At 44.5% G+C, this 16592-nt stretch overlaps 1 protein-coding gene across 8 annotated transcripts in view; it reads right to left on the reverse strand.

Annotated features, from left to right (window-relative positions):
* DAB2IP (DAB2 interacting protein) overlaps positions 1-16592 on the reverse strand; it is a 202109-nt gene that overhangs the window by 104442 nt on the left and 81075 nt on the right. For all 8 annotated transcript variants that reach the window (XM_074609396.1, XM_074609392.1, XM_074609395.1 and 5 more), the window contains exon 3: positions 10214-10332. In XM_074609396.1, coding sequence (XP_074465497.1) covers positions 10214-10332 — 119 coding nt within the window. The remainder of the gene's footprint in view (positions 1-10213; positions 10333-16592) is intronic.

Genomic DNA, 16592 nt, shown 5'->3' on the forward strand with positions numbered 1-16592 from the left:
ATGTTTTCTAAGCAAAACTCGCTCCCTTGATGTTTCAGCTCCTCCAGTTGACTGAGTGTTTTATCTCTTTGGGAAGCTTAAAGACTGTAGTGGATTTGCTAGTTTCTGGTGCCCAGGGAACCTCCACTGCTGGGATATAAATCCTTGCTTGGTTCGAACACGCAATCTCCAATTTAAGCAAATAGGGAGTAAGGAAAGAAATGAAATGCTAATTGCAATCCAAATTGCTCCATCTTCTGTCCACCCCCTGCCAACCCTCCTCCCTGCTCCCTAATCCATAAGGTCTGAGTGATGATCAGTGAATAATTAATTATGGGTGAGCTGGAGAGGTTTCATGCAGGGAGCCTCTGCAGATGCAGCATCCAGTTCAGGACATGCACGGTGAGCACCCGCCATTCCCGTGGATACCTCGGGTACCCGCACCCACCAGGGCACTCCCAGCCCGGCGTCACCCCGCTAATTACCCTTGGCTGGTCAAACCCTCTGTGCTCACCAACACGGACGCAAACAACACATACTTCCACCTCTACTTCCACCGTTGGTAAAAGGTACCGTGAAAATGCCACGATATCGGGTAATCGTGAACAACGCCCTGTCAGTGACTAAAACTATTAAGGTATAGATAGCATTAAAGCAAGCATTTCAGCAGGCATCAAAAGAAAGAAAAAGTGCTGTAATGTCGTTTTTAAACCATGCAAACCCGATCTTCTGAAAGCACAAAAGTTAAAATAAAAGACAAACAGCCAAATTTCATACCTCGGTCTCCTCCACTGATGCAGAATGTGAATGTGTGGGAGAAATGATGCACTGCAAATGTCTCTGCCCTTTACTATAGTCCTAAGTACCACCAAGTTCAAGCAACTGGCAACTTGAATCCAAATTTTCTTCTTACCATTTTTTAGCAATAGCCAGGACTCAAATTGTTCATATGTCACATGGCAGCAAGAAACATTTTTTACTGCGATTGAAAATGCCAAACATCTCACACGCACACACACAGTCCAGGCTCTTTGTATGACAGATTCGAGAGAACCGGGTAACTGAGGAGTCTCCAAAGCACCCGTGTCTCACCCTGCCCTAGTTGCAGAAGTGGCGTTTTTGTGCCCGGAGGGACATGCAGCGCGCGGTGTGGTGGCTGATCGGGGAGCAATACGGGAGGCACGTTATCCTCATCAGGGAAATGTCACATCCCGGCTCCCGAGGAGCCTGCCCTGCAGCCTGCGCTCCCGTCCTGACAGGATGGCGCTTGGCCTTCGTTAGTGCCCAGGAGGATTATGCCAGGCAGAGGAGAAACAACAGATTCTAAGATGAGCTAATAGCAGCCCTCAGCCTTGCACTGCAATCCTCGTAAGCAATGCATTTTTAAAATATTTTGTTCTCGCAAAAAAAATAAAAAATAAAGCCTTCTCCCTTTCTCTCTCTGTATATATAAATATCCTTTAAAGCGTTACTATATAGCAACAAACACATCCATAACGGAAGAAATCTCCCCACGCAGCAAGGACAGCAAAATATTAATTATTCAAGGTACATACAACAGAGTTATGTAAATCATGTGGTAAGTACCGCAGGACGGCTTTGCAGAGGGACTCCTATGGGGAAGAAGCTCGGAATGGTTCAAGCAGGGGATGTGTGTAATCTCTCATGTACCGGGGATGGAGCGTGGGGGCTATTGTACAGGGCCAACGTAATCCCAGAGACATTTGTAAATGGGAGCAAAGGGGACAGCCTGATATAATACCTACGGCTTTATAATTACTAATACATTTACATCATTTTGTGAATGAATGGCACCCTCCTGCACACTATCAATCATGAACAATGCATGTCACATCCCTTTCTCATGTAATTACTTACATAACACACATGGATTAAAGCTGAATTCATATTTCTGGCTTTAATTCAAACCAGTTAAGTATTTTTAAATAAATTATGTTTTAATTCCAGCTAAAATGCACTGGCTTAATTCAATTAAAATCCGTTCTTGCTTCTGTTCATCACACCTGACCTGAATTTTGCTGAAGAGGACCTAAGTGAGGCATTCTGTAGTTGTACTGAAAATTAAAATTATAAACGCTGCCAACCAGATAAACAGGATCAGAATATCAGTATCATGAGAAGAAGATACCCATTTGTGAACAATCTACTTGAAATGTCCCTAATAATCATTCAGGAAGAGGCTCCAGATCATCAGGTATTGTTAAAGAGTACGCAAAGGAGGGGGGACAGAGGAGCATATTTTTCCTCCCTCTGTTTTTAACTTCCCTCCCAGCTGATGGATGAACTTGACATCGTTATTTCATATTCACAAGTCTCGAACATCATTATATCCAGTGCTCTGTACAACTGCCTGCCAGCGGTGAGCTCAGCGCACAGGCTGCCTCCAGCGACAATCAACGGATTCCTGTGCACGACCACCGCAAGATGAAATCGGATAACAAGACATACATGCCAAACCTCTGCGTCTTCCAGCCCTCCGAACAAAGGCTGGAAAACCTGGCCCACCTCTGTTGTCGTGTGTTCGCTTACCACTCCGTCTTTGCCCCTCACATGGATTTTCCAAGCAAGGTTTTGCAGAGCTTCAATAAAGAACGGAGTGAAACTTGTCTTTAAACATTTTCTCCTTCCAAGAGAGAAAGACATCCATTGCTAATACTAATTGCCAATAGAAACAACAGAGCAGAGGACAGAAAAATTTGATGCATCAAGCAACGTATCAAAACGGAATGGGGAATCCCATTTCGAAAGATGGAAAACTGAGGCAATGCCAGGTGGACACCCCTCCCCAACGCCTGCACGGCGCTAGGGGCAGCAACTGAGAGTACGGTTTGCCATTATATCTCATTAAATGCAACAGCACGCTGCCACGGAAAGGAGAAGTCCTTCTTCTGCCGTCTTGCCGGTACTCTGCAGTTACGTGAGCTGGTTCAGTGCCCTAACCACACAGAAAATCACCCCCCTAAATAATAATTTCCCATGGCATGAACTTGCTGGCCTTCCTAAGGTTGCGTGACGGCGGGACGTGCTGCAAGGGGAACACGTGGCCAGGAGACAGCGGGCTGGGGAAAGCCAGACTCTTCCTCTGAGTTTAAAAGGAATGTTTTCGTCGTGAGCGGTTTTCACTGTGTGCCAGAATGTTTAAGCCTGGGATAGAACTATCTTAGGTTTTGTTGTAAACAAATAATAATTAAAAAAGCAAACAGAAGAGTCTAGAACTAACAGAAAGCGTCTTCTGGTATAAAAGCTGTAGCGATGGCATTTTCTTTCTCTTTTTTTCCTTTGAGTTTATTGACATGAAGAGTAATGCTAATGTAATTGCACTGAAATTCATGCACATGAAAATCTCACCAGGGCGAAGTCAGAATAAATGGTGTGTTTGGAAACAAAATGTTAATGCGACGGAGTAGCGGTATCTGTCTTCGATCTGAAGAACATGGAGACACCATCAGCCACAATGCAACTCAACTGTCACCCTCGCTCAGAGTCTTCGCTGAAAGGACACGAACGGCGCTATCTGCTTGTAACCCCGAGGTGTACACTGATGCTCCGCAACATCGCGTCTGGCAGGCAATGGCCAGACGAGTCAATAATACGTATTCAGACTGTGAGAACAGTAAAATGAGAGCGAGCATCCTTCCATCCATTAATCAACCTGATCTTCCGCTGCAGAAACAATGCCTTCCGATTGTCGGCATTCACCAAACATTCTTCAAATGCTAACCATCTGCAGCTGTAATACAATGCTTTGATTACAAACGTCAAAAAGATAGAGCATAAAATTAACTTCTCCTTATTTAGTAGGTTTAGAGAAATGTGGCTTCACGCTACAGTAATTCAGTGCCCTCAGTATGAAAACTCCCCATTATGATGTCTCGTCAAATTAGAGCCAACGATACAACGATGTCATCTCTATCCCCACACAACACTATATTTTGTAATTAAGCAGGACAGTGAAACAATGGCCTTGCTTATAGAGAAAAGGTCAGGAATGCAAAACATATTTTTGCAAGCTAATTGTAAGATGCATGAAGCCAATTATCCCAGCAGCGCTGCATATGCCTAAGCAGGAAGGATTTTATAATTTTGCTGCATGACTCCGAGTGGAGTCAAGGCGCGAGCCGTACCCTGTGGGGCACTGGGCTTTGTTTGGACTGTTTGGAAACCGGGAAGCGGGGAAACGTGAAGAAGGCTATTAAAATAATTCCAGCCTCTTAGCCCTCCCCTTGACATTTTATTGTGGCTTGAAAAATTTCTAGGAATTAACATAGTCTTTTACCGAGAGATATTAGACACGACCTCCCTCTACAATTAGGAAGTTAGTTTGAGTATGTAGGATAAGGGGAAGTGTTTGTGTGTTTCTTTGAGAATGTCAAATACGTTTACCTCAGGTGGCCTCAGACACAAACCCCAGACATTTGCATGTGCACGTGCACGTGCAAAAGCCTGAACAAACAGATATATACACGTGCGTAACAAAAAACCATTTAACAGGAAAACTAGTTGAGACCTTGCTGTTGCCTTGGGAGGAGCTGAAAGGCACCACGTTGTTTTCAGTCCGGTTCTGCCCCTCTTGGGGTTATTAAATGGCTGTAGTCATGAGGAGCAGCCTATTGCTGAAGGGGGGTGCCTCCCCAAAAAACCCTCCAAAATCCCCTCTTTCCATTAAGATCATCGTCCTTTTAAAAATATTTGGATACCAGTTTCTAAACTTCCTAATACCATGAGAGGGAGATGAGGAACAAAACAGTTTCTGGGGAAAACCAGTAATTTCCTCCTGCATCTCTCCTTCAAAGCAGTTCTCTCTGATTTTACTCTAGCCTCATAACACTGCCATTAATTAGAGATCGGTAATTAACTTTCTGGTTCAAGAAATATTTTGCAAAGGAACACCATTAAAAGGCTGATTTGCATATTCCAGGAGAAGGTAGCCTTGCTATGAATGCAGGTACTATATGAGGCCAGTCTCAATCCTGAGACTGCTCTTGAATCTTTAAGCCGCCAGCATTTGTCCCCTGCCTGTGGGGGGGTGGGAACAGAACTGCCCCTGCAGGGGAACGCAGACATTGCTACCTGCCGGATGCTCCCCTTCCTGACTCGGCGAGATTTTTTTATTTCGTTTTTCAGTGATTGCTGACAGCGCTGAGTGGTTTCCCAATACAAACTCAGCACTGTCTCCTCAAAATATTTTCATTATGATGAAAACCAGCGGCCCCTGCGCTGCACTTAACACGCTCTCAATGTCAGCCTTCACTGGGCACCTACTATTATAAGTCTTCCTTCTTCGAAAGCTTCCCTGGCTAATGCCATTTAAGGAAGGAGCCAGCAGAGGAAGCATGCTCTCCAGCACTTCTTCACCCGGATCGGAAAGCCCTTCATGTCCGCTGGGGTCTGCCCGTGTCCCCGTTCTGCAGGATGAGTCATTGCTCCTTCCAGAGCAGAGTGACTTCTTCATCCTTTGTAATGCAGCACTCACCATCTTCTCATCAAACTTAACCAATTTCATCATGCCTAAAAATATTTGGCATATCAAGTTTGTTGGGAATAAACAAACGATAATTAGATCTAAAAGGAACTCAAACTAAGTTTACGGTAAGACTACAGACGTCCATAAGTTATTGATGCTCTCCTATTGCATCAAAATAAGTTCTACGAACATTTGAAAACCCACGGGGCAGACTGCATTAGCACTAGATTAGGAATTCAATGCACTTCAGGACATGACTTGTACACCTCCTCCTTCCTCTGTGGGTTATAAGCAAAAATTTTTGATGGGATAAAAAAAAAAGTAGTTTGAAGGGGAAGTAGCAGTAGTGCAAGTTGTTGCTGTTATTAATGCGCGGCTGCACCCTTCCAAGGCTGAGGCTCATTTAACAATCAACCATATGCTCAGACTTTTGTAGTGCCAAGAAAAAGCTTAAATGGAATGTTATCTTCTGGAATTATGAAAAAACCCCACCTCTTTCAAAATCATAAATGTTAGTAATGGAGACTCCCTTAGCACTAAATAAATTCCAGGTGCACTGAGAAAAGGCGTCCCTTGGAATGATCAACTTGGGGATTAGATCAGAACAGGGAGTTACCCAGAGCACCCATCTTCCACCAAATCAAGAAAGTCTGAAGGCGTTTGTCCCATGAAGTGATACCGTGTCCCCGCCCTCTCAGTGCCACTGTAAAGTCACGGCAGCCATTGCCAGTTTCAGAAGAGATGGGACCAAGTTCATGCATTTGGATTTAAAAAAAAAAACACAAACAACCCCCATATAAACCGACTTTCTAAATTCCTGAAGAACTGTCAGAAATGATTTTTAAACTATTACTGTAACAAAGTGACAGCAGTGACCGAAAAGGTCACTACAACAAGAAAACAATCAGAAATGCACTAACAACAGTCATTAACAACTGCAGAATAACCTTCTCGCGGTTCTCTGGCTCTGCTCCCTGTGCCCAAAGTCCAACCCGGAAACTTTCTCCATCACTAATTTTGTAGGATAAATGTGGGTCCAGTCAAGAAAAACCCATCTGCCAAAGGCTTGATTTGTGGCTGATTCCAGAGAAGTTGCTACAAAGACAAACCTTCAGCGCTCCACGATGAGAACTTTGTTAGCTGCTGTAATAAATGAGGATGCAGGAGACATTGTTAGCAAAAAGCCACGTTAACGGAACCCTTTTTAGCTCTAACAAGCAATCTGGCCAGCCAGCAAACTGAAAGGAGCACTCATTCCGCAATCGTCCTTTAAATCTCACATTTCTAGAAACTGATAGTTCCAGATTGATGCACCTCTCATACAGAATACCAGTTATACTTGGTCTGATTTTGCTTCTCTTATTCACAATCAATAATTTTATTACTGTTGCTGTAACAGGACTCCTAGAAAAAAATCAGCATGCAAAAGACTAGCAAAATTTGGCCAACTACTCCGGTGTGAACCCCACAGTAATCTACTTATTCCACTTTTTTCAAACAAAAGGTCTCTTCTCAGTCAATGTAAAATCCAAAACTATAAGAAACAACCATGTTTCTTCTACAAACGTAAGCTCTGCTTGACTATATTCAGCGTATTTTTCTAACGCACCACTTTGAGCAATTCCTTAGATGTTCTCTACAGAGAAAAAATGGTTGGCCAAGGTTTTACTAAACCAGAATTCTCTAAGTTTTCACAGTTGCTGTGAACGTACACGCCCAGGCCACGGCAGAACTGCAGGCAGCTGCCTGGCGATGGACATGGCCCCTGGGGGATGCCACGTCAACTCAGCAAAGAGTGTCCCCCCCATTTCAGAGCCATCGGCTCCTCCCCAGGATGCTGGAACTGCGCTTTGTAGGAGACTCCACTGGAAACCCGGCTGTTCTCCTTGTGCCAACGCAAGGTGTGGAAACCAGACTCTACCGGCACAGAACTCACAAGGCCATTCTGAACTGGTGCCAGTGAGACATTCTGTGACTTTCCCAATGTTTAATGCTATTTCCTTGTTTTCCTTGGTTATAAAACTCATGCTGTACAAATTTCTCACTATTGTAAGGGATAATAATTTTCCATTTTAAATTTGCTTGATATATTTAAATGCATGCATTAACCAAACAGGATAAAAAGCACAGATATGCTTGTTTATATTCTCTTCTCTGCTCTCCATCCACACCACGTCCACCTAGTCAGCTGTCTGTACATGTATGTGCACAGCTCATACGTTCACACGCGCCTGCTGTGCGCAGCAGGATCAACAGGGCACGCAAGGAAAGGAAAAATAAAGAAACTACGAGGCATGACACAGTACCAATTTAGATACACAGAAGCCAAGTAACAGAATCATTTACGATCCGCTATAGCTCAGTATTTCAACCTTGAGTGTTTTGACTGCATTTATTGCACTATTCATTTTTGCTATGGCATCTCCCGCAAAAATTCTACAAAACTCCAGAACACTGTTATAACGGTTACTTCCATGAGCAAAGGAGCAGTTCACCAACAATCAGCTTGGATACAAGATGGAGTCAAGAATCAAATATTTAAGAAGCAAATACTCCAATACCAGATGCTTCTTTGAAGCAGTTCTTGGATTACAGAAAGACAGGGAAGCACAGCAGAAAATGAACAAGAGTGATCTAAAGGGCTCCAGCCCCTTCAATATACAGAAGTGAGTGCATTGTGCATTATAGCAGACGTGGACGGGAATGTTCACGAAGATAAAATTATCTTCCGTACCCAAAACCTCGATGCATGACGGAGAAGCCCAGCTGCTGCTTCTCTTTCACCTCCCTGAGAGCAACAGTACCCAAGGCCAGGATCTTCTGCAGAAGGAGACTTGCTTACGTTATAGATCTGACACCACTACGAAAGGCAGGGGACTAAAAGCCTGCTGTCAAAAGCTACCTACCGTCAGGCAGTGTCCCCAGATCAGGGCATGGCTGTATATCACAGATGAACTGTACTGACCAGTGATACCTGCCTAATGGAAGCCTTTCATTTTCAGTTTCTAAAATACTCATGTAAGAAAATCCTTGGGTTTTATTCAAGGCTGCCGAACGCTACCTCTGCTCTAACCCACCCTTCCAGCTCTGCACTGAAAACGCACTACAGCCACGCACTGAATCTCTGTAAAGAAAAGTTGCAGCAGCCCTGGCTCCATGGGAGAGGACACTGCCCAGCGAGCGCCGGGGGCTCGTGCTGGGAGGGCAGGGAAATTACAAGGCTTAATTTGGGAAAACGACTTTGGCTGCAGGGCTGGCCGAAACAGTTAATTCCCGTGTCCTAACTGCCAGTTCACAGAGAGAAACAAAACTCATCTAGGTAGGAAGAAAACATTGTCGAATTTGGCTGCTGTTTGAGGGAGGCAGCAGCACCGTAGGCAGATTCCCGGCTACGCTCGCTCGTCTTCCATATGGAACACAGTGCCCTACTTCGAGCGTTTGTGAAAACTGCAGCACGGGAATCGAATCCGCTCTGTCTTCCCAGATAGTAACCCCTGAAATATTACTCTGCACCGGTCCTTTTATTTGCAGAATGCAGAAGGAAAAAGCTCAGGGGGCTGTAATAGGTCAGGTAAGGAAAAATCCAGATTGACAATTGCCATTCGCGAGCTTCAGCAATTCATGGCCCCTCCAATGAATAAGTATAGCTAAAACAAAGTAAAAGTTGCCATTGCTTTTAAAAGTGAAGCATTTACTCAATGGATGCTAAAGTACTGTCTTGGTATTTTAAAATACCACTGCTATAAAATGGTTACTTGAGTCTATGTCCAATTTGGCATATTTTTCAGACATAGACTGTTCTTGGCACTTCAATCCTGTGTCATTCCCCAAAATGATTCACATAGGGTTGAAAGATCTTCCTTTTGGAAGCAAACCACTAGTTTGTTTCTGTGGCTGGTAATGGAGTCCGTCTTACCCAACCATGACCTTGATCTGCATGTGATTTTACACATAAATTTACCTACAATGTGTGTCTGTCTCACGCGCTCACTGGCATAAATCTACATATACATAAACACATACAAATCCACCAAAGAGCTACTATACTTTCTAACTGAGCTGAAGAATAAAACCAAAGCCCCATTTCTCCTTTATTTTACTTGCAATTTGCTCCAATACCGGCCACCCCACGTCAAATGCTTCGTCTGACCCATCTGCCCATCCCCTGCAGCGCATCCCTCCTGGACTGAAAGATCCTGTCATGGCTCAGACAGAAAAAGCAGCTTCGGCCACATGCCGAGAATCCAGCTCAGTATAATGACAGCAGTCAACGGCTCCGCTGAAGATGTACGTGTGTGGAAGGGGGAGAGAGGGATTTGGGGAGATTACGGTTGTTATTGTTCTATGTTATTGTTCATACGACGTGTAACCCAGCAATTTTCAATGTAGTCCAGCGAGTGAGCATCCCTCCCCTCCCTCCCTCGCCCGCATCAGTCGGCTTTGGCTGCTGCATCTATGTGCTATTTATATGCTGGTGCATCAACTTAGGATTTATTGGGGAAAAGAAAGCAGAGCAGTCAGGCTTCTCTGTACACGTTATTTAACCTAAAAAGGGAGGGCTTGCACTGTGTACTCGCCAGCAAATTAAAATTACCTCTCTTGCAATTAAGCAAGTCTACTTCTGTCACAGATGTGGCCCTTGCTCTCAGTAAGATAAGCGAAGACATTAACAACAAGACCTGGAAAAATCAATATCCTCATTCTGTCTCACGCGCCCTCCTCCCCACCCTCCGGGAAGCGTCCCCTTACCTTTCATTGTCCACACTCCTGAAGCCAGGTAAAATGTGCCGGAAGCTGCTGTTCCTGTCGAGCTTCGGTTGGCTCTTTGTCCTTTTGATGGAGCCTTTAAGCCGACGGCTGAGGAACCCCTGTGGGGTGAGACAAGAATACTAAATTACAACAAAAAAACGGGAGAACGAGCGAGCGAGCCCTGAACCTGCTCTCTCGCAGCCAGTGCAGCCAGGCAAATTGTCCTCTCCGGCTGCCGTGGTGCCGGCTGCTGGCAGCGCCGCTCCTCGCCGCCCGCCCGGCTCCCCAGCTCCCAGCCAACATCTGCTCCCAACGCTGCGTCGGCGCGAGACTCCCCGAAGCCTCCGTTACCCTGGCAACCATCAGCTCACATAAAAATACTGTCTGAAAGACAAGACTAGCACATTGCAACTCCTGACGCCAGGAGAGGCTGCGGCGCGGGGCTCTGGCTGGCCCAGCCTGGTAGCCACAGCTCGCCGGCGCTGGTCCACGACAACACCTGCTCCCCAGCCACCAGGAGACAGGCGAGAACTTCATTACCTGGTCGAAACCCCCCAGATTTTCAGCCATGGCTGGCAGAATTGGACTCAGGTGTTTTAGCTACATGTAAAAATACCCTTCAAAGCATTCCCAGACACGGCACGTGGACGCGGCAGCTCCAGGCACTACCTTTACAGAAGAGCGAGCCCCTGGCACTGAACGGAGGGTGCCTTCTCCTCCGCCTGCCTCCTCCCTCACAGAACATAAGTCACGGCTCCCGTAGTGCTCCACAGCAAAGCCAGCACTAAACGTTTTAATAGCAAAGCTTCTAATGCGTTATTTGCTTATTGTTAGGAGTTAATGTTCTACATAATCTGAACATTACATTTAATCTCTTGGCTAAATAAGGCAATAAAAGTATAATACTACTGTGGTGTCCGGCATTTACAGCATATGAGAATAGTCTTAGTGGGTCAAGCACATTAGGCAGAGAAAGTGGAGGAGCATTTTAAAGAGAAATCGGGATTTTGGGGTAAAGCCTAAAGAAGCGTTCCTTTTACGCACTGTCACACCAAAGAGATAAATGAACTAAACGACTTGGCGAATCCCTGCACAACCTGAGGCTCTGCACCCCCGGGAATGGGGTAAGATATCTGCTGGATCAAGCACAGATTTTGACACGCGTAAGGACAGAAATGCGAGAACGGGTATGGTTTCCACCGCTACTATGCCAGCATCCCGGACGTACCCAGAGAGCTCTCTGGCATGAGTTGCAGTCATTTCTCCAGTCAACCTTAAGGAACGGATATAGGTCACGTAGCCCTTAGCAGCTCCCTTTTATAAATTAATACCCTTTATGTGTCTTGCAGGAAGATAATCACAGTCTAACTTACATGTAGCCTGTCATTTGTTCCTGCTATTGAAACACTCCTTCCCCACCTCGGATATTCCCGGGTCACGTTATGTCTTTCTCGGGTTGCAAAATTTCCCGGGGCAGTCTGTGCGGCTCTTGGTATGGAAGTGACTTTCCTGTTTGTGAGTGCACCAAGAATTCGAAACATCTAGATAACCAAAGGTGTCTCACATTTATTAAGTGCCACTTTACTTCCAAATGAGGTATGTAACATGCATTCATGTGAACTGGATATTTCTCCAGGAGCTATCTGTATGATTGAAATAGGACGATGTCTGTAACACAGGCCACCAGGTTATATGCTCTGCCATCTTACACAAAGCCAACACATAAGATAACAAAGGCCTTTTCAAAAGGGTTGTGCCCGTGAGAAATACCTTTAGAGAATTTTTTATAGTATAGAGAAACATGACTACAGACCAGCACACTTGAGGATTTGCATTATCTAGAACATTGCTAAGATATTTCCCTCGGTACTCAGACCTCGGCCAGCCCCATACTCATGATATCAACACGATATCAGCCTCGTACTCGTGCTATCAGCTCTTCACGCTCCTGTTCTTCTGCCTACATCAGCCCACCGGTTGCCTGCTATGGAGAGTAGCCAATATTTGCTGTGAAGGAAAAGATGAAAAATACGCAGCTGGCCAATCCCGCGGTATGTCCCCAAACGTCACTGGTGAGCAGTTTTTGCCCAGAAGCAAGAGACTGGACTTCCTTTATCGCTGCCAGCCTCGCCACAAATATGCCATCGTATTATCAAGCCACTTCTTCAAATCCAGGAATTGCTTTGAACTCTGGACAGGGAATTGATAAGGGAAAAAACCAAATACTTTCTGTGGCAAATGGGCACAGCTTTCTTTCACTACCTTGTATTTCACATCTCGACAACTGTGAGATGATTTGTGCAGGATTTGGAAATGAGACTTTAGGGTTGCAGTAAGACGTTACTTTCCTTCTGTTTCCCATTGTTTTTACATTCATTGCTACCAGAAGGAGATCACACTGTGCCATTTTCAGTTTTCATTGCTAGCTTCCTTGGGAGAATGATATGTCAGAGATTTTAATGCTGATAAATTATGCTGCTATAGCAATACTTTGCACCTCCATGCTGCATGCCAGAGATCAGAAAGTCTAATGTGTGAATTACTACCTTCTGTAATTTTTAGATGGGGTAAGGAAAAAAGAGAGAGTTGGTTTCCATAAATATGAGAGAGAGAGCGAGAATCCAACCTGGGGTGTGACCGCCATGCTTTCCTGGTGAGATCATAAGAACATCATCCATTTCTTCTTCGTTTTCGACTTTAAACAACATTTGATTCTGATCTCCAGACAAATGAGGCTAATCCTACCCTATGACCATTGCTTAGTGATCTAGCCTTGCTGCATTCTTTTAAGTTCTAGTAATTAAAGTATTGCCCTTTATATTACATGTTCTTTAGATGCTTTTAAGTTTTATATTGAGAGCTGTCTAGGGCAGAATTGTGTCTTCCTATGTGTGGGCAGCATTTACCACCAGTATAAATATCTTAGAAAAGATTAAACTACTAACTTAGGAAGGTTTCATTCAGAAGTTAATAGACTGTATGAAGTGACAATAAATAGAAATGTGCAGAGCCCAAGAATCCCTTCAGCATGTGCCACAGCAGAATGCCGTGAGATGCCCCAACCTGCGGTGCCGTGGGTCCTCGCTTGATCCTGAGCTCAGCCCGGGGCTGAGCCGTGGCCCCGTGGGCAGGGGCTCCCTGGGAGCCATTGGCCAGGATCTGCGGGGCCGCGTCGTCCGCACAACGGGACGCTCCGCTGCGCCGCACGGCGAGGGGGAGGCGCGTCAGCTCAGCCAGAACTGGTGCAAAATTTGCACAAATGAGAATAACCCTTCTGCTGCCTTTAGTCCAGATTTGTCTTTGTGTAGCCCAAATGACTTTTCAAGTTCTGCTGGAATACAATGAAGCAAAACTTAGGCTAATATTAACTTCCTTTTAGGCATTGGACATAAAGTAAATCTTGAAATACCCTTTAAAATGTAAGCAGAGGTATTAGCTATGTAAATTCATCCCTTGCTCAGCCTAACTTCTTCTGAGCAAGAGGGGATATTTTAGGGTCTTTAGAGTAGAGACAACCATTCTGGTCAAGAACACAGTGCCGTGCCAGCCTGCACAGTTGTATGGAAATTTGCCATCCATCAAAGCCCACGGCGGCGTGTGGCACACAACGCAACTAGCCGAGCCAGAAAAAGACATACAGAGCTCACACTGTGCAGGGATTTAACTTTTTAAAGTGCAAGGGCCTTGCTTGTCTTGTCTTGTTTCTGCAGTTTTGACTCTGACATCCCCAAGTCCGGAATACAATTGCTCTAATCAGAAGAGCTGACTGAAGTTATAATAAGACACAAAGAACGGAGCCAGAAAAAAACCCCAAACAAATCCTTTTGAGGAATGGCTTAATCGCAACCACTGTACTCAAGCTAAAACAGGACGGGCACAATTCAAAACAGGACAATTAAGTCTGCTGAGATTTGGGCTGGTTTTTCTTACATATTTGGACAGAGGCAAGATCTGATGCCATCATCTTGCTGCAGATGGAGGAAGGGGGGGCTCTCATCTTAATTTTCCTGCTGATCGATTTTGGCATTTCCAATTACTCTAGAACCTGGAAATAACCTTGTATTATTTTATAATGTTTGGATATTTTTAATATTATAATGCTTTACAGGCATATGCGCAAATCCATCAGAACGGTTTGAGAGGCAGGAACTGTGTACCTCCACACAGCCCCAGCCAACAGTAAGAAAACTGGAAAGAAGAGAGAAAAAGGGAGGGGTACGAAACTGAGCAGACGATTAAAGACAGAAAAATCTTGAGCTCCTGTTTTATTAAACATAAAGTAACGATGCAAGTCTGGAACTGACTCCCACACCATTAATGTTCATTTGCAGTGAAACCACATGATAAAGTTTTAAAGGTAAAACTCAGCACCATGGAAACACAATATGTATAAAACTTAAAAATAATGTATCAATAAAAGAAGCTGGATGCACCAAGAGCAGCTTGCTTTGGGAGAGTCCTGGCAGCGGGAAACGGGAGCGGGGCCGGGCAAACCCCCGTGGGGCAAAGTGAGGAGCGTGGCGAGGGCTCGAACCACGGGCACTGGGAGATCACCGGTCCAACAGGAACACTGAAGACAGAGCCAGAAGTCCCGGGTTGTGCTGTTCTCCAAAGACCCCGCAGAATAAACACTGCAAAGGCATATCACAGGAACTAGTGAACAGATGGGGCTATTTTTATAGTTCTTCCATCTCTCTTCATTTCAGTTCAAGCAAATCTCAACTACAGAGGACTTGAGAGGACGTCAGAATTTTTTTCACTACTCATAATAATGAAACTGCCATAAATAAGTCCTTGCTACGAGTATAAATGCGTAATGCAGTATTTCCTATTGAGTGTCCATATTTTCTAGTATATCAGGGATAAGTTTACAGGTATAAAATTGAGAGTAAACCTTTTCTACCAGACCTGTCCTTATTCTGGGCTTTAGAATCTTAGTTTATTTTTTTATATTAAACTTCTTTAATTTTGGAATCAGCTTTTTTTCCCTGCTCTTGCACAGCATCTATAGTGCTTTTCCATGGTATGTGGAAACACCCTTCTACTGAGGCTCAACTGAATGGATAATCAATAGTTGTATTTGTGAACTAAGTAGAGTCTTGCCAATACTAAGCACACTATTATAGCCATAAATGTATAAAAAGTGAGTTTACCTGTTTCTACAATTACCAATGTTTGCCTTAGCTTTCAAAATAAAATAGAAACCTTTTTTTGGGCAGCATTTGATACTGTTTGTTACCAGGTGAAGACATCACATACAGCTGCATATCTCTGTTATTCTCTTTGTGGAACGGGACTGCATTAAACTACAATACGAAGTGCACAGACGAAACAAACCACTGAGGGTGAGTTTAGGCGTCTAATGTGTCTCTCGGAAGCCCAGGAACAGAAGCAATCCACCGAGTGGTCTCCTGGCATCGATACAAGAAAGGAAGGGAATTTCATATACAGCACTGACCTTTACGGATCAAATATTTTTTATTTGTTCAGTGTATAGAGGCATGTGCCTGTAAGTATATGTATCCTTTCAAACACTTCATATATAATTTATTACTGTCAGCTCTTTTGATTTGAACTTGTAAGTTATAAGTTGCTTTCCTGTCACCCGGTTCTCCTCCTGTCAGATGTGATAAAGGGCTCTATTCGCGAGGTGACCGAACTCACGGCCCCTACGGAGCCCCTTCCCCGAAAGGTGGGTTTCTAGCGTATACGATGCTTGCACAGGATCCGTTTTGAACTTGGGCGTACGGTAGGCAGGAGACTGTCAGCCAGAGTGTCATCTGAAGTTGAAGACATCCCTAAACTTATGGGAATTCTCGTGGAGTTAACCTCGGGAAGTCACATTCTTGCAGGTTTATCAATCAACAAACTCAAATTCTGTTTTCATGACAAAACCCAGCTTGCTCCAATCGGTGAGACTTGCCTAATATGCCAGCTCAGGGAAAGGGCAGAGGAGAGCAATAGCTTACAAACCTCTGCAGAGCACGAGAGAGGTGAACTTAAAAGGAAAACCAAAACAGTTTATTACCTCTGGACCTAGAAATGCACGCATAGATCAACGTGTTCCAAGGCCTTCTGTTTAAAGGAGGCCGAACGCACAGCTTTGTTCAAGTGGGTGAAAAGTCCTTCAGTTTCTCTTTCTCAATTTTATTTCATAATTCTCAGGACCTTTCCCAGTCACCCTCTGTGACCCTAAAGAACCACACAGATGAGGTGAAGTAAGGAACTCTTACGTCTGAGAGTAAGAGCAAGTAACATCCACCCGTGAGCCACCGACTTGCTCTGACTGATGTTACCTTAAAACATTATTCTATAGGGATAAGGAAAGCCCCTCTGAGACACGAGTGTCTTGGAATTAGGATAAAACACAAAAGAATGG

This window comes from Larus michahellis, chromosome 15, assembly GCF_964199755.1.
Source record: "Larus michahellis chromosome 15, bLarMic1.1, whole genome shotgun sequence".
Lineage (NCBI taxonomy): Eukaryota > Metazoa > Chordata > Aves > Charadriiformes > Laridae > Larus > Larus michahellis.